The 27,805-nt window shown below is 46.4% G+C and overlaps 1 protein-coding gene and 1 long non-coding RNA gene across 2 annotated transcripts in view; one reads left to right on the top strand and one right to left on the bottom strand.

Moving 5' to 3' along the window:
- Nucleotides 1-3,230: 3,230 nt before the first annotated feature.
- On the bottom strand, nt 3,231-5,726 carry LOC137141775 (uncharacterized). The gene is made up of 2 exons (XR_010916737.1): nt 5,392-5,726; nt 3,231-3,396 (listed from the first exon to the last, which is right to left on the bottom strand). It is a non-coding gene; the product is annotated as an uncharacterized lncRNA (long non-coding RNA).
- Nucleotides 5,727-15,910: 10,184 nt separating this feature from the next.
- UBE2R2 (ubiquitin conjugating enzyme E2 R2) overlaps nt 15,911-27,805 on the top strand; it is a 90,525-nt gene continuing 78,630 nt past the window's right edge. Inside the window, exon 1 of the mRNA XM_067530839.1 lies at nt 15,911-16,347. Within this exon, the coding sequence (XP_067386940.1) occupies nt 16,171-16,347 (177 nt within the window). The 5' untranslated portion in view covers nt 15,911-16,170. The remainder of the gene's footprint in view (nt 16,348-27,805) is intronic.

Genomic DNA, 27,805 nt, shown 5'->3' with positions numbered 1-27,805 from the left:
CATTAGAGAACAAATAGACAGACTTCCTGGCCAGGAGACCTTACAGTCTAGATAAAGGGGATAATAGCAACAACAGAGGAAAGGGGATAGGGAAGAGGGAGCATGAGGGATAGGACAATGAGCTCACTGGGGAAGCTAGTTCATGTCTCTTGATGGAATCATAGGACTGGAAGGGACTTCCAAGTCATCTAGTCCACTCCCCTGCACTTATGGCAGGACCAAGCATTATCTAGACCCTCTGAGAGAGGTGTTTGTCTCCCCTGCTCTTAAAAATCTCCAATGATGGAGATTCCACAATCGCCCTAGGCAATTTATTCCACTGCTTAACTACCATGACAGGAAGTTTTTCCTAATGCCCAACCTAAACCACTCTTGCTGCAATTTAAGCCCACTGCTTCTTGTCCTAGCCTCACACTTAAGAAGAACAATTTTTCCTCCCTCCTCCTTGGTGATGGTTAATTTTGATTGATTGTTTTTGGAACAATGAGTGTTTGTTGCAATTCTTCATGGCTGGCATAATTCCACAGGCTTCGCTACAGCGGTCCTCAACCTTTGCCCTACGGTGACCACATCCGACAACAGAAAGAAGTTTTTGGACTGCTCTCCTGTCTAGCCAGAAAGAAAAGCAGGGTAACTATGACCTTCTGGCATGGTCAGGACCTCCAACTTGAGAGCACCGAGGGAACACCAGTGTGTCAAGCTCATCCCTGGCTTAGCTCCACTGAAGCCAATGGATGTTCACCACGGCTGGAATAGGCCCATTGTTGAGACTAGCTCCCAGCCCAGGGAGGTTATGCTGTAAATTGGAAAGGGGCAATACATTGAAAGGGTGAGGGGCAAGGATTGGAGAAGACAGAATCGCAGCTGAGCAGCAATGGAAGGTGAAAGAAGTGGAATTTAAAGAGACCTGGAAGGGGGAAGGAGGGTGCTTGATGCTCAGGCACAGAGGGGACGGGGCTGTTCCAAGTGGATGGGACAGCATGCAAAAAGGGAATCAAACAGACAGGGGGATGAGAAGAGTGAAGGACTAGAGATGGGGATGGGAGGGGCCAAATTCTGCTAATTTACTCTGGTGTAACACGGTGATATACACCAGTGTAATGGGAGCAGGCTCTGATCCTAGAGCCGAGATGCAGGCAGGGGTGGAGCTAGGAGTAGCCATGGCATAGCAAAGGTCAACCTGGCTGAGCTGCGGTGTTTCCAGTTGTGTTGCTAAGCAAGGATTTCGTCATGGGCACGGAGCCTGGCGGAGGAAGGAGCAGGACTTGACGAGTGATGTAAAAATAAAGCATCAGGCTGAGCCAGTTCAGCCAGGGTCCTTGAGATAGGATCATTTAGCATGAATAAGACTGGTGTGGAACCTTGATAAAGGAACAGCTGCTTGCTCTCCAGGGGAGAAGCCTTGTCTGAAGGCCACAAGATAAGGGACAAGCAGAGGCCGGAAGAAAACTACGCCAGAATCTCTCTTCATTTTCTTGACCTGGAAAGCAGCCTGAAGATTCTTTGAGTGTAAAGAAAACAGGCACTGAGCAGTTACGGCAGCACGTCAAGCGTCCCAATGCAGCCGCGTTCTACGGGGCAAGACAGGACCTACTTCTGTCCTGCTGTCACTACTGAGATTTCCAGTGGGGTCAATGCTGATGGTGGGTTTGGAAATGAAAGCACTGCACTGGTCGCAGTCCGACTGAGCTGCCCCAATTTCTGAATGGCCAGCAGCTGGTAATAAGTTTTGATCACTTGGACTGGTTTCAAGGCTGTACCTAGGAGGTGAAGAAATATCATAATCCCTATTACCTTCCACTGCCCTAGTAAGGAATAACGAGGCCATACCCTTGTTTAGCGCTTTGCATCTGTATATCACAAAGCACTTTACAGAGGAGGCAAGTATCATACTCCCCGTTTCACAGCTGTGAAGAGCTAAGTGAAGTGACTCACCCAAGGCCACGCAGCAAGCCAGTGTCAGAGATTGTAACAGAAGAACCCAGGTGTCCTGAGTCCAGGTAACATGGGATGTGCTCCTTTTCTTCCCAGTAAGATACAAGTTTGGGTTAAACATTTTCCAATATGATGAACAGGAGCCAGGAGACCAATTCCTGTTAATAAATAACTCCTAGGCTTACCTGCTTTGCAAAACATTTAGAAATACATCTCCCAGGGAGAGAATTTCCAGGCGGGCCACCTGCTTATAAACATTGCAAATGCATGGTCCAGGGAGTCTCAGATAAAAGACAATTCTAATATGTTTATTACTTATTAATCATCAGAATAGTAAGAATAACAGCAGGGCATTTTCATAGCTCTCTTCTATCAGCCACCATGAGTCCTGCATGAATTTTAAAAGAGCATACTAGATTTGAAAGAAAAAAATTGTCTGTCTTAATTTGAATGGAATTACGTTACATACAAGGACAAATCAAACTGCGGAGCAAATGTACCATAAACAGCAGGATCCTACCCATCACCTCCAAGGAGAGAAGACAGAACAGAACAGGAGAGAAGACAGAAAGAGAAAGAGCAGAAAGCTTGTGACTCCTTACACCTCCTTTTAACACTAAGGGGAAATAGGATACTGACAAGAGTGTAAACACCCAGGTGTGACAGCAAATGGATAGGCTGGGCAGAGAGAGTATAAAGAGGAGCAATGTGATGCAGTTAAGCATCAACAACATAGGCTAAATATCAGGACAAGTTTCCTGTGGGTGAGATTGTGTTCTAGTCTCCCAAGGGAAGTATCACATGTCCCCACATGGAATCATGAAACTGGCCTGGAAAGATTTCTATCACTAATCAGAGAATCAATATACAGCTCAGCCCTGATGTAGCTCTGCTCTGCCACAGACTTCCTCTGGGACCTTGAACCAGTCACTTAAGCCCAGATCCTCAGAGGTATTTAGGCACTTAGCTCTTATCAAAACCAACAGGAATTAGGCACCTGAATGCCTCTGAGGGGGCTCCAGCCTGTCTGCCTAAATTCTCCATCTCTAACTCAGGGCTGATAGCACTTCCCTACCACACAGGGATTTTGTGAGGTGCTCCAAGATCTACTAATGAAAAGCACTATATAAAAACTAGCTGTTTCCCAAGCTGCCCACATTGTATGTGCTCTGTTGCTATGCATAGGACTCGAGTTCCCAGGGCTCTCATTTTAGCATCTTTTACCAGAGTTGCACTCAGCATAAAAAATACATAAACAGATGCCAAGAGAGGAGCCACATGTATTTGAAGAGAAGCATTTTCAGGGGTTTTTATTCTTTGCAGCATTTTGAGGTGTGCTCGGCAGGACCGGTCCATTGCCTCTTCTTTGGAAGGTGTAAGAACTACCTTACCATAGGAGTCTCAGTGAGTGAGATGTTTCCCTTCCTGGCATCATTGCCTCTGCCACTCTGCACCCTTGCTCTGTACACAAAAAAAAGCAAACAGATACTTTGTCAGAATGACCTTTACTCCAGATTGAGAGCAAGAAAAAACAGAATGATGTTGTCCTGGAGAGGGCACAGAGACCATGTGACCTTTCTGTCTGCACTGGGCCAGCCCCTGTAGATACCAAAGTCCAAGCAGGGAGCATGCGGATGACTGGCTCTGTAATCGGTCACACGGTAGGGTGGGATTAGGATTAGGCCAGGAAGGGGAAGAGGAATCTCTTAGGTTTGCTACACTAACGTGGAAGCCAATGGAAGGCTAGATGTTGAGAGAATTCTTGTTCTCTCGACACAGGATCTGTAAAAGCTAGTTCTCCTAGGGATGGACAGGGCTTGGTGCTTAGTCTTCACTTTGGTTTCCTTCCTATGGATCTCACCTTTATTGTGGGAACTGGCATAGAAGAGCCCAATTCAACCCTGGTGCAAGTGGGCCCAACTCTATTTACTCCGTTGCATTTATAGGCTACAATGCACCTACTTAAAAATGAAGAGTGATAAATGTCATTACCAAGCCAATTCTATCGCTGTCCTAATGGCTAGAGGGGAACTCTTTCTGTTGAGTTCTCTAAGCATTGCAAGGGATTGGCGCTTCTGGAATAGTGAACCCCGACTAGATGCATTGACAGGCAGTGTCTGGTGACAGCACCTCTGGAGGCAAGCCCACAGAGTAACGGCTATGGAGGACTCTTTAGCTCAAGTGGCAGAGGCCGTAGTTTCTGACACCAAAAGGTCCTAGGCTCTGTCCCCACCGATGACCATGGTGTTGGTCTACACACAGCACATGGTTTCAAGGTATTGAGGCAGTTCTTTCAATGCATTTGGCTTTGTTCCATCCGTTTTCTTTTTTGCATAAGGCTGCTGCTATTTGTGCCTGTTCAGGACAGGAAGAGAAGTACTCCCCCCCTTCCTCCCCAAAAAAGTAGCTGTTCCAAATGCCAGTGTTTGTGAGCAACCCTGAGCTGTCTGGCACTGCCCCTCCCCTCCCCTCCCCACAGCTGTTCCGCCAGTCTGTGGAGTCAATCCCTCCCAATGCCTTATTGCTCATGAAGTCCAGATGGCGAGGGTGCTGGAGAGACAGATAGGTCACAGATGGTCTGGCAAGCAAAACTGCATGACTGCAGCCCCACACCTGCTCCTTAGCGTCCCCAGGGAGCTTCCTGCCTCCCGCTGAAAGTCTCAGGCACTGCTTCTGGAAGCTTTCAGGAAAACCACAGAAGAGCAACTCAGTCCCTCACCCTTCGAAGCCCTCCTTGTGTCTCCTCCCCCTTAATCCCCTCTATCAACCCTGACTCCAGTAGCCACCACATGCCTTTGATATCCCTGGGCACTGCATTGCATCTCTCGGAGATGACCGCACCTCCACAGAATTAGGAAATCAGAAGAGAATTGAAAGGGAGGCAAAGCCCAACCTTGAGAACTGGGATATTCTGTTTTCAGAGACACCTGCTCACTCATCCATTTCCTCTCCTCCCTCTTGTACAGATGGCTCTCACTAGCTGGCATATCCCACATGGCTGGGCATGGCAGAGCAAGCTCACCTCCTTTTGGCACCCCTACTAACAGCCATTCTAGTGCCGGGGGGGAGGGGGAGGGTCTGCTTCTTTTTGCAACTTGGCTCTCCAGCTGGGTCAAGCAGTCCCTTCTCTTCTGGAGAGAACCAGGAGTCCATTGAACAAGTCCATTGACCTCGCGTGAGGCCTTGGTTTCAACTCCAGACTCCCTAGCCTTTACCCCTGGTCTGATGTGCTTCCATAGCCCTTGTATCCATAGGTTTCTGCACCGCCTTCCTTAACAGGTGGTGGAAGAAACCAGGCCATCCCTCTCCTCTGGGCAGCCAAGACTTAGCCACACAGACCCATTGCTACCTCCCTGGTCCACTTCCTACCTTGCCTTCTCTTAGGCCTCTCATACCACCTCTTCCCCAGGCCCTCAAGGTATCAGCCCCTCTCGCTAACCTCTTCCCCAGACTCACCGCAGGGTTTTTCAGCACTTTTGGTCTTCCAGCTGATTCTGCTGCAGGGCCATTTACTTCACTCCCTGAGCAGGGCAGGGCTGTCTCTCACCCAGCAGGAGTTTTCCTGCTCCCTTAAGGCCCCTTGGCATACACAGAGAACCCCAGACAGACTCATTTCCTTCAGCTTTCCTTCCCCACAGCCTTGTACTCCCCATTGCAGGCTCCTCTACATTCAAGGAGCCCCTGTTTACTAGTAGTCCAAGTCAGCTCCTTTATTCTAACCAGGTTTCTCTCACTGAGTTAAAGCCAGCAATCTGCTCTGTTCCCTTATCAGCCCTCACCTGATCCCCTTTAAGTCCTTCCTCCAGGCTTGACCCCTTGGACAGGTGTAGAAGGTTGAGGCTGATTGAGCCCACAGGCTCTCATTAACCTCTTCTGTCCCAGGTCTATTTGAGTACTATTTGTGCCCGCCCACAGCTAAAAGCCCCTCCCCCAGCCTAAGGGGAGGAGCTACGGGACCTGGACTCAGCTAATTACAGGGGACAACGAACGAAAAAACAAGGACGGGCATGGAGTCGTCTGGCCCAGTGTGGGGTTGGCACACCCCATCACACCCCTCCTGTCTTCCTTCCTTCACTATCCCACACCTGCTGACAAGCTACCTCCTGTCCCCAGAGAGAAAAAGGGGATGGGAGGCTCAGGAGACTTTCATTCTAGGTCACTGGTTTGAAGGCAGCCCTGGTTACTAAAAGCTGTAAATATCTGATGGTTGCTCAGTGACCTGTGAGACCTTAGTCTGGTGTGTCTCAGTCCTATTCCTAGGGCCCTGGTGCCCACAGTACCAAAACCACCATCAGAACTGAGCCCATCCACAGTCTTTGTAGTATTCCTGCTCATAAACAGTTATTTCCCCTGTATAGCAGTTTTGCAGATGCAGTGACCATCATTTTAGCCATCACTGGGGATTGAACCAGGAACTTCTGTAGATAAGAGCATAAACCTCTGCAGCTTGAGCTAAAGGGCAGATTTTTAAAGGTATTCAGATGCTTAACTCCCATTGATTGGAGTTAGGGGCTAATTTCCTTTGAAAATCTGACCCTAAATCCTTTAGCTGTCCGCTATAGCAGACATATTCTTCTGTGGGGCAGGCACATGGGGTATGACAGCCACTGACCAGTGGTTTACACAAACATTTTGGAAATGCAAGCCATTGTCGGAGGGCTTTCAGGAGAGACATCAGGACATAATCATCCCAATCGCAAGGTCCTGGGAATCACAGATAAAATAGCATTCTCATGTGCTTATTATTTATTAATCATCACAATAATGTGAGTAACAGCAGGGCATTTTCATAGCTCTCTTTTATCAGCCCCTCTGATGTACCTCATGAATTTTAAAAGAGTAACCTAGAGTTAAAAGGAAAGAAAATATATAACATAATTCCATTCAAATTAAGACAAGCAGGAAATGGGAGAAATCAAAATAAGCAAGAAGAAATGAAAGCCATTTTTGGTTATTGTTCTTCCTCTAGTTTTTTCTTGGGCTTTATCTACCAATTTCTCTCAAATTCACATATTCGGGGGTCCCATTTTGGCATCAATAGGTGCATGTGACATCCATTAGCATGAATAAGTGTTGAGTAATTGTCATAACAACACTGTTGCATTTCTATTGCACCTTATGTCTGAGGAAGATTGCAAAACGCTTTACAAAGGTGGTTTGGTATCATTAGCCTAGTTTTATGAAAGGCGAAATTAAGGCCCAACGGTGAGTTGAGAACAGGACCCATGTCTCCTGCATCTCAATCTCTTAAACCCATCACTAGATAACTCTGTATCCCAAACATAGTAACTCTCATATTGATGACAAAATCTACTGTTACGGCAGAAGTCATCAGCTGATGCTGTTAAACAGTCTTAAAAGCTCTTTTCTTTAGCATGCGAACAGTGTTCAGTCTTTGAAGAAATGTTGTGAGGTTGTCAGTTTTATGAAAGGGGTTCTAATGGGGGAAGACGTTGCAAACAGCGAAAGAGTTTACTCTGTGCTTTTATCTCTCTAACTAGAGTCAGTTCTTGGGGCAGAATTGCTCCCTGTGTACCAGGCTTCGGTGTGTGGGCTGAGATTCCTGAAAGAAGGGTTTGCCTGTATGCTGCTTGTGACTACCTCCACTCCAGGACTGGCATATATAGTGTAAATAAAATAAGTTGCATTAATAAAATACCCAGACTCCACGTCACAGATTTCTGCTCCAATAGGAAATCAACCTGCAAAGCCTCAAAATCTGCCAACATTTGGCAGATGGGCAGCAATAATCTCTGGACCAATCCTCAATATGAATCTCACACAGTTTCTGAAAAGCCTTTAGGAGGTTCTCAGAGAATCTACAGAACTGAGCCATTCATTACTCTGTCTGATCTTTTCAATCACAGGAGTACTCTCCACGCTGCCTGATAGAGGTGAGGCGGTAGTGGAGGGGGGCTGGGTGTGTGAAGATTGAACAAATGCAGCATAGTCAGTAGGAGCCTAACCAAACCAAACCATCCAATAAGCGAGAAAGGAAACAGGGAGAGAGAGAAGAGACGGTGTCATTTGGAGTTTCAAGAAATAGGATGTTGATAACCCTACGAATATTTGAAGGGTATAAATATCTAGGTGACAAATGTTTGGGGAGAGCAGAGTAATGGGGTGAAACTGAACACATGAAAACGTAAGCTAAATAACTGGAACAACTTCTTGGGGGTACCATCTATTAGGCTGGGTTATAGTCTCCTAGAGGATGCTTCAGTGTTTGAATTATTCAAAAAATGGATTGGCTAAAGCTCTGAAAAATATGTTGCAGGGGCAAATCATGCCCTGGTCAAAGGACAGGCAGGAAGGGGCCTTACCAATCTTTCCCAAATCTAATATCTATTACTCTATTAATTGATTGGGCGGTAAAGATCTTTAGCAGCAATGTAGCACTTTGCATTTTCAAAGCGGCCTCGTCTGAACCTGTTCTGTTGCTAAGCAGATGATCTGAGTCTCAGTTTGGCATCTTTCACAAGCAGGCACTCAGGAAAAAGGAAACAGAAGAGAAGGAAATATATTAAAAATAGGTGATGAGAGAGAAGCAGAAGTATTTGAAGAGAAGCTTTTATCAAAGATCTGCACAATGTGCCAGCAGAATTTCAATTCCTGTTATCAGGACCAACCAACCTTGAAGCTGGGGGTCTGCAGATCAGCCAGTGGCGTACCGAGGGTCTCCGGCGCCCAGGGGCCAAGCCTAAATTTGTGTCCTCCCCCAGGCCTCACGCCTCTCCCCCTCTCCCCCCCCCACGCAGGGCAGGAGGGGCCTTGGCACCACCCCCCAGCTACCCTGGAGAGGGGGAGGGTCTGTAACTATGCGGGGGGGGTGAGACTTGGGGGGGGGGGTGCAAATGCAGGCTTGGCTCCACTGCCCCCCCTCCCCGCACTTACCCGCCGCAGGGCGCCTGCCTCTCTCATTGTAGCCCCGCAGCCTGGTGCTGGCTTGGACGGGGTGGCCACACACCCCCGGCCTGGGGAGGGGGGCTGGGCTGGCCCTTCATGACGTGTGGGCAGGGGAGGTGCTGAGGGACCCTCAGAACCTTCTGCGCCCCCCCGCCCATCACGAAGGGCTGGCCTAGCACTGACTCGAATGGGGCGGCCTCACCCCCGCCAGCCTGGGGGAAGGCGCTTGCTGGGCCAGCTCTTCACAACGCACAGGGGCGCAGGAGGTTCTGTGTCCCTCAGAGCCCCTGCGCCCCCTGCCCATCGTGAAGGGCCAACCCGGCGCCCCCGCACTTGCCTGCCATTCCAGTCCCGCAGCCTTGGGGGGAGCACCAGGCCAGCCCTTCACGACATGGGGGGGGAGGCGCTGAGGGGCGCCCCTCCGAGCCTCCTGCATCCCCCACCTCCTATGCTCCTGAAGGGCCAGCCCGGAGCCCCCCCCGCAGGCTGGCGCCTGGGCCCTCCCTTCTCAGTTCCAATCCTGCACCCAGGAGCTCATGGACAGTAGCAAGGACCGGGCGCCATGAAGCCCTACTGGGACATGAACATCACACCTATGCTGTGATGGGGAGAGCTCCAAGGGTTCTGATTGGGCTGCTGCCCCTATTTAAGCTGGAAGAGGAAGCAGGAAGCTGTTTGCACAAGTGGGTTCTTTGCTGCTAAGGAGTGCTTCCCTGGTGATGATTTGTTTCTGCCATCTAATCGTGATGTGACTCTACCTACCTCCTGACACCTGTCTCTTGTTTCTGGCACTCTGATTTGTCACTCAGTTCTGATCTCCTGGTGTCCCGATCTAACCTGGTTCCTGGCAATTGGCTCCTGGCCACTGGATCCTTGGCCTGTGCCTGATGGTAATCCCTACAGCTGGCCACCCGTGCCCTGGCCTTGCCACCTTTACATAGTGACAGGTTCTTGATCAGCTCATTGTAGATGAATTGACTACATACCCAGTTCTTCTTGCCAGGTGCAATATTTTTCTCTTTCCATTCCTTGTCTTAGTGCCTCTCACATTTTTTGCCCTCTCTCTTGTTACGCTTTCAATACACAAAAAGCAAACAGAAACTTTAAGTCAGAGTAACACTTAAGTCAGACTGAGAACAAGAAAGAATTAAAATATGGTCTCCAGGAGAAGGCACTCAGTGTGCATAGTGGTGGGGAGTGTCTCTTCTAACAGTCTGCACAGGAACTGGACACAATATGGCTGCCAATCTCTGCAGCACATAGAAGCCTCCAATACATAAAGGTGGGAAGAGAAAATTTAAATTCGAAAAATTCCAATCACAGTGTCTATTGGGAGTTGTAGTTTGGGCGCCTCATGTCTCCTTTCTCCTCTATGGGCCAGGCTCCTTAGCTGGACTACGTCTACCATGATGAATCATGCTTTCCCTTCTTGCTGTGCAACCACAAGGCATCATGGGAGATGTAGTTTGGCTGGGTAACCCAGCCCACAAAGAGAACAGGGGCATCAAGCACCCAAACTACAACTCCCATGAGAACCTGTGGCAGCCACTCAGAATTGAAACTTTTCCGTTTTAGGCCAAAAACCAAAACATTTTTGGAGTATTTGGTTTCTTGAAGAAGAGGCTGCATTTTCTGTGGAAAGCAGACACTTTTTGTGAAAGATCTCGTTGTGTCAAAACCCCCAATTATCTGTCTAAAAGCAGCTTTGATGGAAAATTTTCAGCCAGCCCCCTAGATACACCAGAACTCTCTTCCTATTCTGCCTCACACAAGTAACTCTGTTCCCACATTCTAGAATGGCAGCAGGCTCAGCTAACTCATGAATAGCCGTGAACTCAACTTTTCCATCATTCCCAGCAGCAGGCTAGTTCAGTCAGCTTTTGTTTGAGGCTGGCAGCAATGAAAGGTGCTTTGATTACTGCAGAGATAGGGACAGCTCAAGCCAAAAAGAACTAGACTCCAGACAGTTCAATCAACGAAGTATTTCCCCGAAGGCCCAAGTGCAGAGAGGAGCCTCTTTGATCTATTTCACAGCAGTTTGGGAAACAAAGTTAGATGAATTGGACAAAATGTGCAGGTAATCAAAGTGCAACATCAAGGGTGCAGGAGGCCACATGGCCCAGTGGACTAGACCTTTTGGAACTGTTGCCCTTTCGCTATGTCAGATTGGATCACTATAGACAGATGTGAAGCTCTCTCTTAGGGCCTGAGGGCTGTTTCTGCCGCACTTCCAGCCTTGGCCAAGGCCCTTGGCTATTATAGGGATGAGGACAGTATAAGAACCTACATAGATCAGAATAGACTGCTTCTTCAGAATCCAGTTCAGATCGTACATGTTATAGTACAATGTACTCCCAATAGATCTGGACACTAAGGGATCGAATATTATTTACCGTATTGAGAGGCCAGTTAGGAATGCACAGGGAGAAAGACACATTGTTGGATAAACCGGAAGGGATCTATTTGAAAAATAAAGAGTAAGAAGATAGAACTGAATGCTCATCAGCAAAAATATCTATCTACCACCACAATGCACAGTCTAATCTCCCCAGAATGTACAGCTTCTCTGATAGGTGCTGCAGAGTGTCCACACTGACAGCTGATGGGTATGTGTGTACTTGATAGCTGCCACAGGCTCTGAGGATGAAGAGTGTGAGAATTGGATTAAACGAAGACTCTTACTACTGTCAACGCTTTCATGTTAATGGCAGAGCAAATGCTTTGGAAGACAGTGACCCCAGCTTTAATCCCATCAGTAATTATGTTCAGTAATTAGGTGCATGAATAAGTATATCTGGGACCTTTAATGGTTCAGAAAACATTGCACCTGAATATGATTGCTCTCATCCATGTAAATCAGGAAGCACTCCACTGCAGTTGAACTGGTGTCAGAGAGAAAAGACTTAAGCCCATTAACTTGTGACAGTGGGAGAGGCTTGTCTGTCAGCCTTTTTGTGGGAACTCAAGTTTTGCTTGTGGCCTAGAGGAAGGCTCAGAGTCTGCAGGGAAGCCTGGGTGAAATGTAACAGACACTCCTCTGGCTTGTCCTCCTGCAGCTGCTCCTTTCACTCAACAGCCGAGAATTCATTCAAGGACATGGGAGACTTGGATTCTAGCTCCAACTGCAATTTTCACCAGATGTAGATCTCACTTATTTGCAATGCTAATACAATACAGGTACGGATCTACATCTAGATTTGGGCCTCATGTTTGGGTGTAACAATAATGGATATGGGGCCAGTGTTAGGGGGTGGCAAGCAAGGCAATTGCCCAAGGCCCCACGCCACAGGGGACCTCCCAGAAGCTAAGTTTCTTGGGTTTCAGTATCAGACGGGGCTTGGGCTTTGGCTCTCTGCCCTGGGCCTTAGCGACTCTAAAGCCAGTCCTGAATGGACCTGTTTAGCCTTAAAGTTTAGCTAGAATGACAACTTTAACTGCTGATCCATGGAAGGCAAAATCAACAATGATCGCTCATGAGTTGTTGAACAGGTGATCCCACACCATGTTGGAATCTTACTGAATTGTACAGGGGGAATCCATGGCTGATGCTGACTCCTCTGGGATTCTGTGTGATGCAAAGATGCTCTTATGTTTGCCAGTCGCTGTGTTAGTTTTTGTGTTTCTCACGTTCTCTAGCTCAAAGGAACAACTGCAGTAGCCCGACTACAAGCACATGGTTTTAAGCTGCTAAAAATGGTGGCTGAGACAGCAGATCATGGAGAACGGTGAGCACGACAAGTGAGCTTGTCTAACAAATTGGACCTTTTAGAACCTCAAAGCAGCTGCAAGTCCCCCTAAATCCTTTCCTGCCTTCTTCTCTTCTGCCCACCTCCACAGGGATTGAGGGACCCAAACCTTCACAGCCAATCCTCCACCCTGGGCCTACATATTCCTGTCCGCCCGCCTTTCTGCGAGAGGTCCACAGGCCTCTGTCCTTGGTCTTCTCTTCTCCCTCTACACCTTGTTTCTGGGTAATCTCATCTGCAAACACAAATTCAACTACCCCCTCTATGCTGATGACTCAGATCTACCTCTTCACATCAGCCCTATCTCCTTCTGTCCAAACTATAATCTCAACTTGTCTCTCTGGTGTATCCTCATAGATATTTAACCATCAGATCAAACTAAATATGCCTGAAGCAGAGCTCCTAATAGTCCTCCCTCCCCACGACCTCCTTTCTCAATCACTGTGGACAACAGCAACATCCTGCGGGTCACTTAGGCTTGTAACCGAGGTGTCCTCTTTGACTCAGACCTCTTTATAGGGCCTCACATCCAGGCTATATCTAAATCTTTCTGATTCTTTCTGCAGAACATCTCTAAGATACAGCATTTCTTATCCATCCACATTGCTAAAAATCTCATCCAAGCTCTTAGCGTCTTGTGTCTTGATTACTGCAACACCTTGTCTCTGACCTGGACAAATGCAGACTTGCCTCACTCCTGTCCATACAGACTGCTGCTGCAAAGCTCATTTTTCTAACCCGTTGCTTTGACCATTTGACCCCTCTTTGAATTGCACCACTGGCTCCCCCTTCTCTATAGCATCAAACATGAACTGCTTATCTTCACTTTCAAGGCCTTTCATGGTCCATCCCCATCCTACCTATCATCTCTCCTTCCCTATCAAGCTGTCGACGCTCACCTCCACTCAGCCCCTGGCACCAGCCTCCATCTCCCACTTGTGACATTTTTAAACTAGCTTTGTGCTTTCTCCCTTGCTGCCTTTCACACCTGGGGGACGCTCCCTGTGAACATTCACAAAGCTACCACCTTCAAATCCCTTCTCAAAATGCTCCTTTGCTGTGATGCCTTCAAAAATCCTGACAACAATGAGGCTGCCGGCATGTTGCGACCACTGTCTATCATGGTGACCGATATTTTCTCGTTTCCTTGTACTCCCCCATCTATTTGTATCTTTCTGGTGTCTATTGTTTTATACTTAGATTATAACCCCTTCGGGTAGAGATCATGTTTTTATTCTGTTTGTACAGCACCTGGTACAATGAATCCTGGTCTATGACAAGGGCCCCTTGGTGCTATGTTAATATAAATAAACATAATAATAAAATGGCCACTCTCTTCGGCCGTCTCATCCATTCTCAGATGACTATTGAAGAGAATCAGCTGCTGGTGCTGAGTACCAAATGAAGACTTGAGATTCCATCTATAACCCAGGCTTCCCAAAGGACTACCCCACACCCACCACCAACCCACAGCCAGAAGCTGCCATCCTACTGCCCCTGGCCTCTCTGGGTCTCCACCCCACAAGGTAGGCACTCACTCAGCACCCCCCCACTCCCACAAAAGCAGTTTCACAATTCTCCCTCCCATCACATGAGTCTGTCAAATGCACACATAAGAGAGGGAACCAGGCAATTTAGATGAATCCAGCCTCACCCTGCTGTAGTTGGCAAACAAAGGTTTGATGCAGCGAGAGTGTGTCAGGAACTCAGCTGGCTCTGGGTGAGGTCACGTGGCAACCCAATGAGCCCGGCTGGGCCCAATAAGCTGCTGGCTTGACTCCGGTTCTGCTCTGACTCTTGGCTCCAACTGCTGGCTTGACTCCAGTTCTGCTCTGACTCCTGGCTTGACTCCGGTTCTGCTCTGACTCCTGGCTTGACTCCGGTTCTGCTCTGACTCCAACTGCTGGCTTGTTTCCCCACTGCAACTGGGGTTCTGCCTTTTGGCTGTGCTCCAAGCAGGGATCCTGGGGGCTGGAGTAGTGCATGCTCTCCCCGCACTGGAGCCCTGTGGGGCTTTGTCTCCTCCTCCCAGTTGAGGTCCAGGGAGGCTTTATGCCTTCCCCTGATTATTGGGGGAGGGGGGCTGTGCCCCTGCTTGCCCCCTTGTGCACACCCTTGGCTCCAACCACGAGGTCTGACTCCTGTTCCAACCAGTACATCACCCTGCCTATACCTCAGTGTGCGAAAGGGTGTAGAAGATATATCTATTAGTTACGCTAATGCCATGCGATCCTCGTACCTCTACGAAAGTAAGCAGTGGAGGTAGGGATAAGAGGCGGGGAAAACAAAAATAGGTACATAGAAATCGCCAGACTGCCTCACACTCCTAGTCCATCTCGTGCTGTATTCCATCTCCAACAGTAGCCAGGAGCAGTTGCATCAGAAGAAGGTGCAAGAACCTTGTAGTAGGTGTTGTGGGATAATCTGCCCCACCTGAATGACTCAGCTTAATCCCTACTAAAGATGGTTTAAAACTTCAACCATTAGATTTCCTATCCATTTCAATACCCTTTTGGCATTGACTGGATTTTGTTACCTATCTAAAGGGCCAGTCTCTCTTTGATTCTTGCTAAATTCTTGGCCGCGTCACCATCCTGCAGCAGTGAGTTTCACAGTTCTAAGAGTTCCACTGGTGCAGCTGTACCGGTGGCTGCGAGCGGGGAAAACACCGGTGGATCCATCTAGACCAGAGGTTTCCAAACTTCAGTCTGCAGCATTGCCCATTCCCGTAACGTTCTCTGGCTTTAATCAAGACAATCCCCTCTGCAGACAAGGCCATGCCGCCTGGGCCAAAGCTCTACACAGCTGCAGCTGGAGGTGGCTGTTACCTGGCAAGCGATAATGCCAGCCCCATAAAAAGAGGGAACCGGCCCCCTGGGGTGGGGAAATGATGGCCCCAGGGTAGGAGCCAGGATCAAGCAATGCAGGCCCCAGGGGAGGGAACCATGAGATGTAGCACCCCGGGGCAAGCGGGGTGACTTGGGGGGGGCAGCCAGAAGGGTGACCCTCAGAGAGGGGGTGGGGAGGGAGGTTCTCTTCTGCCCCTCAACAAACCCCTGGCTCTCCACGGGAGGCGGAGGGGCAGGAGGCGGCTTCTTTAAGAGGGGGCGGGGCCTTGTGGGGGAGGGGAGGTGGCCCGAGGAAGGAACAGCTGCTAGGTCAGCTGTCAGGGGGGGTCGGTGTGGGCGTGGCCTCGGCGGGGGAGGGGGAGCGGTGTGGGCGTGGCCTCGGCGTGGAACGGCGCGCTGAGGTCAGCGGCTCCGCGCTGCCTGCGAGCGGCGCCGCCGTCACAAAAGGAAGTGGCGGCCGGCCGCAGGGGGCGGGGGGGGAGCGCCTGGAGCCGGGCGCGAGCGAGTGGCGAGCTGGGCCGGAGGCCCCGCGGCGCCTGTCCCCAGGCAGCGGAGCGGAGTCGCGCGCGCGCGCCCCCTCCCCCCGGCTTCACGCGCAGCCCGAGGGCGCGGGCGGAGCGCGGCGCGGTGCCACGGCGGCGGGAGGCAGCGGCGGCGGCAGCAGCAGCAGCAGCAGGCGGGGGCCCCGGGGCGGCGGCGGCCGGGGGCGCCCCGGGCCCGCTTGGCGCCGCGCCATGGCCCAGCAGCAGGTGAGCAGCTCGCAGAAGGCGCTGATGCTGGAGCTGAAGTCGCTGCAGGAGGAGCCGGTGGAGGGCTTCCGCATCACCCTGGTGGACGAGTCCGACCTCTACAACTGGGAGGTGGCGATCTTCGGGCCCCCCAACACCCTCTACGAGGGCGGCTACTTCAAGGTACAGGGCCCGGCGCCGCCCTCGGGGCGGGCTCAGCCCCCCTCTGGGTGTGCCCGAGGGGGGGCGCGCCGCGGGGCTGTCAGGTAGGGGGGGCCCCCAGCCCCCCCCCTCTGTGTGTGGTGGGGGGCGGGGCTGTGAGGTAGGGGGTCCCCCTCAGCGCCCCCTCTGTGTGTGTGTGTGTGTGGTGGGGGGCGGGGCTGTGAGGTAGGGGGTCCCCCTCAGCGCCCCCTCTGTGTGTGTGTGTGTGTGTGTGTGTGTGTGGGGGGTGGGGCTGTGAGGTAGGGGGTCCCCCTCAGCGCCCCCTCTGTGTGTGTGTGTGTGTGTGTGATGGGGGGTGGGGCTGTGAGGTAGGGGGTCCCCCTCAGCGCCCCCTCTGTGTGTGTGTGGTGGGGGGTGGTGCACATAGTGCTGTGAGGTAAGGGGGGGACCCCAAGCACCCCCTCTGTGTGGGGGGGAGGCTGGTGGTGCTGTGAGGTAAGGGGTCCCATGTACTCCCTTTGGGGTTGCTCTTGTTTCAAACGTAATGGGCCCCCAGATCCTTCTGTGAGGGGGTTGCAGCTAAGCACATTTCCCCAATCTCCTCTGTGTGGAGCGGGGTTGGTGTTGGAACCCATTGGCCCTGACACCGGCTCTTGGGTTTTCCATAGCTCTTGGAGTGGCCCCCGCCTCCACGCTGTATAGGAGTGTGTTTCAGGGTCCCCTGATGCCTGTCCTCAGGGTTCCCCATGACCCTCTGAATAGGCTCATCATCACCCTGTATGGCCAGCCCTTCAAGGTAAGGTGCCCCCCCCGGGCCCTGACACCTACTCTCAGGTTCCTTGTGGCTCTGTGGGGGAGCTCCCCACATGTATGGGTGGGTTGCTTCACAGTAAGGGACCTGCTGCCCCCACTATGCTGTATGGGAGTGCATCAAAGTGAGGGGTTCCCCCATTCCCTCTCAAATCAACTAGCCCCTCCTTCCGGGCCTTCCAGTGATCCAGGATGAGATATTGGACTCCATCTCCTCCTGGCAGGTATCCCAACACCCTGCATGTGGTGCTTACATATAGGAAAACCATCTCTCCCATTAGACCCCTCTGCATCCTGTATGAGGGAAGCTACTTCAAGGTAAGGGGTCCCCACCCACTGGTTGCTTTTCAGCCTGTCTAAGGGAGTCCTACTCAGGATAGGAAAACTGCATCCCTGGGACCTCAGAACTCTGCATGTTAATTCAAAATAAGAGACCCTATCCTTGAGTCCTCATACCCTGTGTAATGGGGAGTATTTCAGAATGGGGGATCCCTAGGACCTCTGTTGCCTAAGGATAGCTAGAGGTAGGCCCTGCCAATCCATGTGGAAGAGTATTTCAAAATGAGTGGTCACTCGCCTCCCCAGGTTGTCTGGATGTGGATCCCTTCAAGATAAAGGATCTAGGGGCTCCCCTTGTTCCAAGTAATCCCCTACATTTTTCAGCTCAGCAATACTTTGTATAAGGAGGTCACTTTAACTCAAAGAACCCACAGAAGCCTGTCATCCCGTACACTGGGGATGGTGGTGCAATGTTATGTATAAAAGAGGGCTGCTTCAATATGAGGGATCTGTCCTCTGCTTAGAACGGCTCCCATTCTTTCTCCCAATGGTCCCTCTGAGTGTTCCTTCATCCCTTTTCCGAGTAATGTATCCATGCCAATACCATATAGAAAGACAGCTACTTCATGATAAGGAACCCCTATGGCATTCTCCTGTCCCTTCCCCATGAGCTGTCACTAACATGTAAGAGTGTGACTGTTTCACAGTAAGGGGATGACTCTGGAGGTCCCCCCCCCCCCAACTCCTTTATTTCCAGCAGCATCCTGTATCGGGATGGATACTTCAAGCGAGGGTTTCTTCTTGCTGCAGTTATTCCTTGGGTCATCCAGTTACCTTCCGGTTCATCCCTCCTCCATCTCTCCCCAAATTGGGAAGAGGGTCTAAAAGGGTTATAAATCTGCTTCAGTGTGGAAGGCAAAGAAATGCTTTCAGTTCCCCTTCTGGTCTTCCCATCTTTCCAGAAAACAGTGTAGCCATTATTTCTCCTTTTGTGACTAGAATAAACAAGTCTTTTAACTTTGCCTCATGAGAAAGGAACTGAGGGGAGAGGGCTCCAAAATGTGAGGTGTGCAGAAGATAACTGCCTGATGGAGATATGGGGAATGACCTAATTTTCCACTTGTTACAAACAACATCTTTGGGGGTTCCTGCTGATGGTACCCCGATGGTCAAATGTGGCCTATCAGAATTCTGCATTGTCCATTTGGCCTCTGATGTGATATCACCTGCTGCAACTTATTCCCAGGGGACTCCCTTTTCTGACATGACTCCAGTTTGCTCCATTTTATGCCCACTGGCTGGTGTTCTTTGACTCCTGGCAAGTTGAAGAAAAATGTGAACAAGTTTACATCAGGTTCCTTGCACCTGCAATGACTTATTGCCTTTCTGGATCAGGGTTTAGAAACTTTCTTCTGTGAAACCAAAATATTAACAGCCTGTATTTGTTGAATAGATATGAGTCACATTTAGTTTAGCCTTCTTGTTTTGAAAGAAGGGAGTACTTTGGCACAAGCCTCTTTTCATTTGTAATGAGTATCGTTGACTTAGTCACGTTGGTGTGATGTATGTATTTTTAGGCTTACCTCCATTATTACTTAGGAAGCCACCCCAGTTTTGGCCTAGTAACTGGGTCAGATTTGCGTCATATAAGGTGGAGTTAAACTTTCACACCTATACTTCAGAATTGGTGAGTAACTAATAAAACAGGGAGGTGAGTCTCAAGTATTTTGTATGGGTTTAGTTACTTGCTGGGTCCTGCATTTGTCTTTGGGCTGTAAAATGTTTGAGCAAGCTGATAAAAGTACTCTTCGGAAATGCACTTAATAAGCTTAAGTTTCAGCTCAGAGGCCACAGTTGACTTGTGATAAAGCAGTGAATGATTATGGCTGTGATGCTTTTTCCCCATGCTACGTTGTACCTGCTATGCCTTTCCTGTATAAGCTTTTTTGGGGAGAGATTTGTTGTTTGCCTGGTACAATTGGCCTATTCTACAGGTCTGTGGTGCTATATAAAAAACAGAAGAGATTGTATTTTATTTCTATATAGATTCTTATTTCACTCTACTTCCGTAGTATTAGAGTGTCTTCCAATAGTACATAAAGCAGTGTGACTAACATTTGTCATGTGTGGTTTGTTCTCTCTCCTTTTCTCCCTAGGGGAAGACAGTGTAAATGTTTCCTGTTTTGTTAGGGTTTTGTGTTTGGGCATTTCTTTTAAATGTACACACAGCTCTGTATGTTTGAGAAGGCAGGTCAAAAGGTGCACCTCACATTTGGAGCGAAAGGTGGTGGGGTGTGTGAGCTTGACTGTCTGATACACAGACTAGTTTTACCATTATGGTAGGCAAATTCCATTGTACCTGGAGAGTGGAGTTGCTGACCAAGGTCTTCATCCTGGAGCTTTGACGATTTGTTCAGATATGCTGGGCCCGGGCCACTGAGTGCCTTGACGATAAGGACTAGAACCTTGAACTTAATTATGTTCTACGGGATGCCAGCATAGAGAACAGAACAGAGACTTGATATACTCACAGCAGCCTGTGTTACTGAGGAGATGAGCTTCAGCATTCTGTAATAGTAGGGTCCCTTGACCAACTGGGGATATTAAAAGCATTATTCAGGATGCTACATGAGATCTTAGTGTCCATGAAGAATCCAGGAGCAGTCTAAGCTAAATGATTCACCAATTGCATGTGTACAACTTTGCAGCCATGCTGCAGTCTCCTTTGGTTGTGCTTTCTCTAAGTGCTTTCCTCTGCCCACCAACATAATGTCCTTCTTGCTTGGATTCAGCTTCCACCAACTATTCATTCAGGAGCTGATCCTGTCCAAGCATTGGGCTATCTTGGTGGTAGTGGTGTGGTAAAGGATAGCTAGAATGGTCATATACGTATTGTTGACACTTAAAATCATGTTGTCTTGTCAGTTCACCTAGTGGCAGCATATAGAGGAGAAATTGCTTATAAAAGGGTGCGACTTCTGTCATGTTAATAGGAACAGTAGGTAGCATTAGAAGTTAGAGAAATCATAAAACTAATAGTTTAATATATTTAATAGAAAAGCAAAATTTTAAATTATTTAAAAGGACAAAATTGATTTAAAAATCACACTTGTCTGCAAAGTTATATTTGATATTAAAGATTTACTAGATGTTTCTCCAGCCATTTAAGATGGGATGGTTCCTGCCTGGAGGAGCTTACAGTTTAAGGATAGGCAGGTGGAGAGAGGCTAAGGAGGGGATGGTTCTTATACAAGTCAACTAGATTCTCTGTAGGCAGCATGACAGAAGTGGCCTCTCAATTCTGGTCCTGAAAAGAAACCTGCATAACACCTTCAGATGAGCTTGGGAGCTCAAATTCATAGCTCTGCTGGACACTAAAAACCATGGCCTTAACAGAGTTGCTGGTTTATTAAAACAATTTGTAATACACCCTGCTCCCTGCTTAATCCTCCTTTGTTCTAGAGCTGCAGAAGTGTTAATTGCCCACTTCATTTTAAGTGGTCTACAACGTATGTGAACCCTTTATGCTTAACAATCTGTCCCTCCTTGTATTTAGCTTGGACACTCTCTGATTACCTTCTCAAGGCCTGAGGAAGAGTTTTGTGAGGCTTGAAAATCTGTCCCTTCCTCCGACAGAAGTTGATCCAACAAAAGATACTAATCGCCTACCTTGTTTCTCTCTCATCTTGAGACCAACATGCTTACAACAAAGCTAGTCATTCTCTCTTTCTCCTGTATAGTCAACTTGGTTTCTCCTGTTTGTTATGTCCAAGACCCACATAGGAGAGAAATTTTGGTTAAAATAAAGAAATGTGATTGTAAAACCACAAACTGGCAGGGGGATTGAGGGACAGGTTTAACACCTGAAACGCTTTTAAACTTCTAATTGACTAGATAGCAAATTGGCAGTGTTTAACTTTCCTAACAATGTTCCAGATCTCAGGATCTGTTTTCAAGTATTTCACTGTCAAATTGCTTTCAACCTTTTTATCTGGAGTTGACATGTCACAGTACTAGGACAAAAAGAATAGAATAAACATCTCTAATTGCCTGTACACAGGCTAATTCCAGTCACTCAAATCTTCTAGTACATACTGTTTAGCTGCTAAAGTGCCTGGGAATGCATATTTAGAAAAATAGACAAACTTGTGGCAATGGCAAAAGATGCTCAAGCAGTGGTGACTGCTTCAAACACTTGTTTTCCACTTCACTTGATGACTGAACGCCTTGTCTTCCAGCAAGGAATTCAGTGCTCCTTCGTAACACTTAGAGTAAGCTAGTAACTGAACTTTCCTTTGCAATACCCTCTTATCAAACATATTGGGCCTTAACGCATGTACACTTTATTTTAAAACTCTTGTCTCTTACACTAGCATAGTTTCTCACTGAAGCTGCCAGTTGTTTCACTTCAAGATCATGACATCCTAACGTTTGATATAGCAGTTGGCTTCTTATATTCTGATCAGTTGCAGGCCCAGTGCATGCAGTTTGAGGCTTTACCAGTTAACCTCACGGCTTACTGAGATTAAGGCTTCCCATTCATACTTTCTTTGACAGTTTACTATATCTGTCTCCAATCTCTGTTTTTTGAACAGATTGTGACCCTTGCTGTGGCTTTTTCTCCACCGCTTCAGGAAAGCCTCATGGATGAAATATTAACTCTAATATCTCATATCATTTCTTGGGTTTTGAAGCTAGCTTACTTCTTGCTGCTTTGCCTCTGTGATACAACCACTTTTCCTCAGTGACCAATTAAGAGCAATGTGGAGGGCCAAGCATGCATGGCACAGCAACATTTCAAAGTAGCTACTAAGACAGTGTGCTCAAACCTTGATGCCTGTTCCAGCACAGTAAAATCTTTTTTTGGTGGAATAAAGTATTAAACCAGGATAGTGGTTGGAAATATCTGAACCATCTGTCCTCCAATTCCCTGGAAGAAGTTATCCAGATTCACAAATCTCCTTAGATAATGATGAAAGAGCAAATTATGGCTGATGATGCCAAATAGAAGGAATGGCTGTTAGAACTATCTACAGATATGGTCCCTGGAACAAAGGAAAATCTTCCAGTTAACAATTGACTTAAGTGTTCACCATGAACTGGAATAAATGCAAAATTCTGTAGCTGTTTTTAATGGTGATGTAAGTGAAATAAATCCTAATCTAAACACTTTATTGTGAATCAGATGAATTGAACTTTAAAGAATGCTGGCCAAATACATCATGACAAGGGGGTCCAAAGTTCTGTTTGATGTACAGCATAAGTCATTACTAACAATTTTCAGTGACTTGTGTTGGGGAAGACTGAAGTGGGTACACCTAACAGGCAACGTGCAAAATTAAAGACTACTTTTCTCAAGGCAGTTCATGATTTCACTAGGTCTTTTTCAAAAGACAAGGCTTGGCAAATGTAAATAAAAAATGTGACTTATGTTTGGCTGTCTAGAGTAATCTGGAAGCTAAATAACTTTTAGCTATTGTTTCCCTTGATTCTTGTAACTTACTAACCATGTAATGTTCTTCAGAATCCTGTACTATTGGGTCTTTGTTTCTTTCAGGTGATTTAGATTTGAATTCTATGTAATTCTAAATATGTGGGTATGTTTGTCTTCATTCTGGGCAAAGAGTCAGATGGAATAAATATTCTTAACAGTTTAAAGAGTGAGTAGAAAAGAGCACTATATTTAGAGATCTGACATTGCGGGCTACTTTCCAGGAAGCTTAAAATTCAGCAAATAGAAGATCAAAATTTTAACCATTCCATCTACAGCCTGTTGGATTACTTAATGGGTAGAATATTAATGTTGTAAAATATTATACAGAGCTGTGGATGAACTATGTGGTTCGTCTTGTTGAAGAGTAGGTAAAAAAGCCTTAAATTGTCCTCTACAAAACTACTCCTCTAACCACACGTTGGTGTCTTTTATTTTCAATTTTTGTTTCCTACATGGATCAAGTGATACTCCTAATGTATGAAGAATTGACTGAATAAAAGGATGTAAATATTGTACATTACTGAAAAGTTAGAATTGCTTGCTGATCATTACTGTCTTAAAGTTTGTGTTTCAGTGAGCTACTGCTATAGTGAATAGTGACAGCTAGGCTGTACCTATGTACAGGATGGCTTTTTCTCAATCTCACTGTTCTAGCACTAGTGTAGCTCCACCAGTACTAGATGCATTTGGAATCTGAGAACATCCTGATTGATAGATATGGTCCCAGGGTTAAGGTGACCCCTACATTGCTATTCTATAGGGACTTCAATTATATCTTCTTGAATTTTTCATCATTTGGGCTGAAACTTTCCAGCTGTCTGCCTGAAAATAATTGGGGAAAGTAGTGCAGTCTTTGAGTACAGACAATAGTGAAAAGAATTGTGACCTCTCTTGGAAGTTTGAACACTTTTAAACTTCAGCATGGCGTGTAGGCATTTTGACCAGGTATTCCTTTCTGGGGACTAGTAGAAATTTCTTGATTTGGCTGCATTGTCAGGATTCATGTGGAAACTTATTGACGTTTAATAAAGATCTCCCAAAGTTGTAATGACATTTGCACATGCATAACAAGGTTTGTGAAATTTTTTTACTTTTTATTAAAAAGGAGAACCCTGCCTCATTCAATACATAAATGAGTTATGAATAAAACAGGGTTCTCTATAAATCTTTCCTCTTCTAGTGGATAGAGGATGCTCTTAAAGAGATACGATTCTGCAAAAGCTGTTGCTCCACTGAATGTGTGTATCTTATACAGTATTCTAGTGCTATCTGGCATATTTTGACATTCTGGAATTTATTTTAATTTTTTCTTTAAGGAAACTTCATTAACATGGTTGCAAAATGAAGTACTCAGAAACCAGGGAATGCCAAAATTGTTCTATCCACACTCCCTTAACACTCTGCATCTTGTTAATATACATTGATACGCTGCATGACCATATAATTTAAGGCTATCTATAGTACCCTTTCTATTCCTTATGTAGTGCACACAATGTCATGCATGAATGAGGAAATACTCAGGGAATGAGAAACCCAAAGGGCAAAGATGTGCAAGGCCCAATATATATAATATATATATTTTTTTAAGTGGTACAAATGCATAAACTTCAGTGAATCTGCACTGGTAACTATGTAATGCACTGTGTATTTCTTAGTATTACTGTAGTGCCTCGAGCACTGCCCATATACCAAGATCCCATTGTGCTAGGTGCTATACAAACAAACAGTTCCTGCACCCAAGAGTTTACAGTCTAAGACAAATAAAAGATGGGTGCAAACAAACTTGGGAGTACAATGAAACAATGTTAGTCAGCATGGTAGGCAGTGATCTCAGCACTCTGGCAGAAATACTGAATGAGGGATTGATCATATAACTAAAGACTATACATAGAAATGCAGATACAGAAATGGGCAATTGAGATTGTGCGGCAATTCCTGACTGTTGTGTACTTCATTTTACGACCTTAACATATCTGGTAACTTAAGCCATGTTAGAGGAATGTTCTACACATCTGTGTAGATTGAGAACTCCTTTTCACTCTGTCCTCTGAGTGGGTAACAATAGTTATGTAATGATAGAATTCTGGAACCTCTATTTTAAAGACTAGCAGTTAAGACTAGTCCACAGCACTTTCTCTCAGTAACTTAATTTATTAGTAATGTCCATCCATATAAAAGACTACTACATATTTCAAATCTATAGTATTGCCAAAGGTGACCTGCATGTAATTTTTTTTTTTAAAAGTCCCAAACACTCTTAAGGTTTAAAAAACACAGCAAAATGTGGTTATTGTTAAAATAAGTAATTGGTGCAGTAGTGTAATAGAACAAGTTGAGATCCTGAGAAATCTGGCCTGCAGGCTTCCTGTTTTTTTTAGGCCTGTGAATAATCTCACAAGTGTCACCCAAAAAAAAGAATAGAGGGTGTTTTAAATGGATGGACTCTTGACCTTTGTTTATGGCAACTGTTAGTTGAATAACGAGGAAGCTAGCAGTAAGCTACAGCTCAGATTCTTCAGTCTCAAGGTGGTAATGATATCAGACTCTAATTGAATTATAGTACTAACTACAGTGTCTCTTTAGATTCTTACCAGTGTTTTGGAATGCAACAAACACCAGCTTTCACAGTTAACATTAATTTGCTATCTTTTAAAATTTTGCCCTCGGAGACAAAATTTGAGTCCATTGTAGTGGACGCAAGCCTGCAAGAGACAAGTAACTTTTATCCAAGCAAAGAGGTGTATCCTGTATTTGAGAACTCATTAAAATTCAAATATAGGCTTTCCCTCATCCCCTAATCCCACCAAGGTCTTCGGGAAAGGCTAGGATTCCATAATACGAAACTGTTTGCTAGATGGCATTAGAATACTGTACAAGATGCACATTCATTGAGGCAATCCAGCTAACCATTTAGACTGAATGACCTGCTATATTTCTGTGCTGGTTTGTCTCCTATGGTCAATTTTCTGTTAAGCTGTTTTCTAAAAGTCCAAAGCAGTGGAGGTTCTTTCTTTGGAAGACTCTTCCACAGCCAATAGCACATCACTATCAGATTTCTTTGATAATTAGAGTTTAGATATAGCCACTATAGAAATACATGAAAAGTGATTCTTTGCTACCTTCTTTGGGCTCTTCTAAAGACAGTGTCTACTGCTGCGATAATACCAGTACAGTTTCAGCAATACAGCCCCTTTAGTGTGGACATAGTTATACCAGTATAAAGGTGCTTATGCCAGTATTCACCTTCCTTTGTGGGAATAAGCTATACTAGTATAATACAACTTTGCAGGGGTGTAACTGTATGTATGTGCCCTGTATGTAACTGCAGCCATACTAGAGGGGTGATACTGGTATAACTATTTTAGTTTAGGAGTCTGGGTTTGTTTTGTTTGGCTTTTTTAACCAATGCACTAGTACAAAAAACTGTAACCTGGGGCTGAACTTCATCCCATGGCTACTAATTGTATCCCTTGCACCGTACTAAATTTCTCTCCCTCCTTGATGTTCACACCCTTTCAATATTTGTAAACATGCTTCCACACCCCCTTACTCACCCCTTTACCTACACAGGTTTATGTCTTTTAATCTGTCCTTGGAGTCTATCCCACCAGCATGCTAACTGCTTTTTTAGCTCTTTTTGGAATACCCTCCAGTTTTTGTCTTTTGGTAATGTGATGCCCAGAACCAAACATTTCTCGGATGCAGTCCCACAGCACCATTTGGTTCTGATGGAAAGAATAGCTCTATGTCTTGTCTGCATGCTGATAGCCTCACAGCCCATGGTGGGTCAAGCTCTCTGACCTGATTTAAGATGGGACAGCTGTTGGCAACAGTATGTTGTAGTGAATAAATCTCTAAGGTGATCTGCAAAGCCAAAATGAAAATTGAGTTAGGCCTCTGCTGAACATCCCCACTAGCTTGCATGCAATGAGCATTCAGAACACATTTCTGGGGTTAATGTAATTTTTATTTTTTGCTTTGCAGTTACTTCAAAGTACTTGCCTACACTGGGAACTTACATTAGCATAGGTATGTGTCTCAGGGGTGTGAAAAATCGACACCCCTGAGAGATGTAGCTGTGACTAACACCTGTTGTTGACCTACCACTGTCTACAGAAGAATTCTTCTGTTGACTTAGCATCTGCCTTTTGAGGAGGTAGATTACTTACACTGATGGGAGAAACCCTTCTGTCAGTGTTTAGTGTCTACACTGAAGCGCTACAGTGGTGTAGCTGCACTTCTGTAGCAGTTTAAGTGTAGATGTACCCTCGCTCTTGGTGTCATGTGTTTGAGTGTTCTTTGATATACACAAATGCCTTTAAGCTTTTGTACACAGATGCTAGTATGTTTTTGTCTTGTATGAAAAGGCTAGTGAACTTTCAAATGTAGTTGCACACAAAGATGTTAATTGTGTGCTCAAACTGAGCTGAAAGCTTCATTTCAATTTGATCACTTAATTGTCATCTTCCACCAGTTATGACGACTTTAATCTGGTTCTCATCTAAAGCGCACTTTTGAGCACTGTAAAAATAATTCTCTCCTTCCATTTAAATTTAATTGATTCAGGCCAGCTATAGACAAATGCTATTACATATGGCCATGACTGTAGCCAAAAAGACTTGAGCATTACGATTGTAGCAAAATGAATTTGGGGGGGTCTCATGTGAACTTGTAAAGGCTTAGATTGTGGTTTGGCAAAATTGCCTACTTTATTGGTGCCTGCACTAAAGTAAGAGTTCCCAAAACTTTCCCTTTCATGCATTTGATGGAACAAATTTATGTAGTGCCCTTCCTGCGTGCATTTAATGAAACCCAGGCCACTGGACTGAATGTGGCAAAACTTGAATGTGGAAAGTGTAAAATAGGAAACAATTCTTTTGCACAGTGGCCTAAATT

The sequence above is a fragment of the Emydura macquarii genome, unplaced genomic scaffold (genome assembly GCF_026122565.2).
Source record: "Emydura macquarii macquarii isolate MOO-44397 ecotype Brisbane River unplaced genomic scaffold, CSIRO-AGI_Emac_v2 contig_3114, whole genome shotgun sequence".
Lineage (NCBI taxonomy): Eukaryota > Metazoa > Chordata > Testudines > Chelidae > Emydura > Emydura macquarii.
The sequence above is the reverse complement of the archived record's forward strand: the minus strand, read 5'-3'. Positions and strand labels throughout refer to the sequence as shown.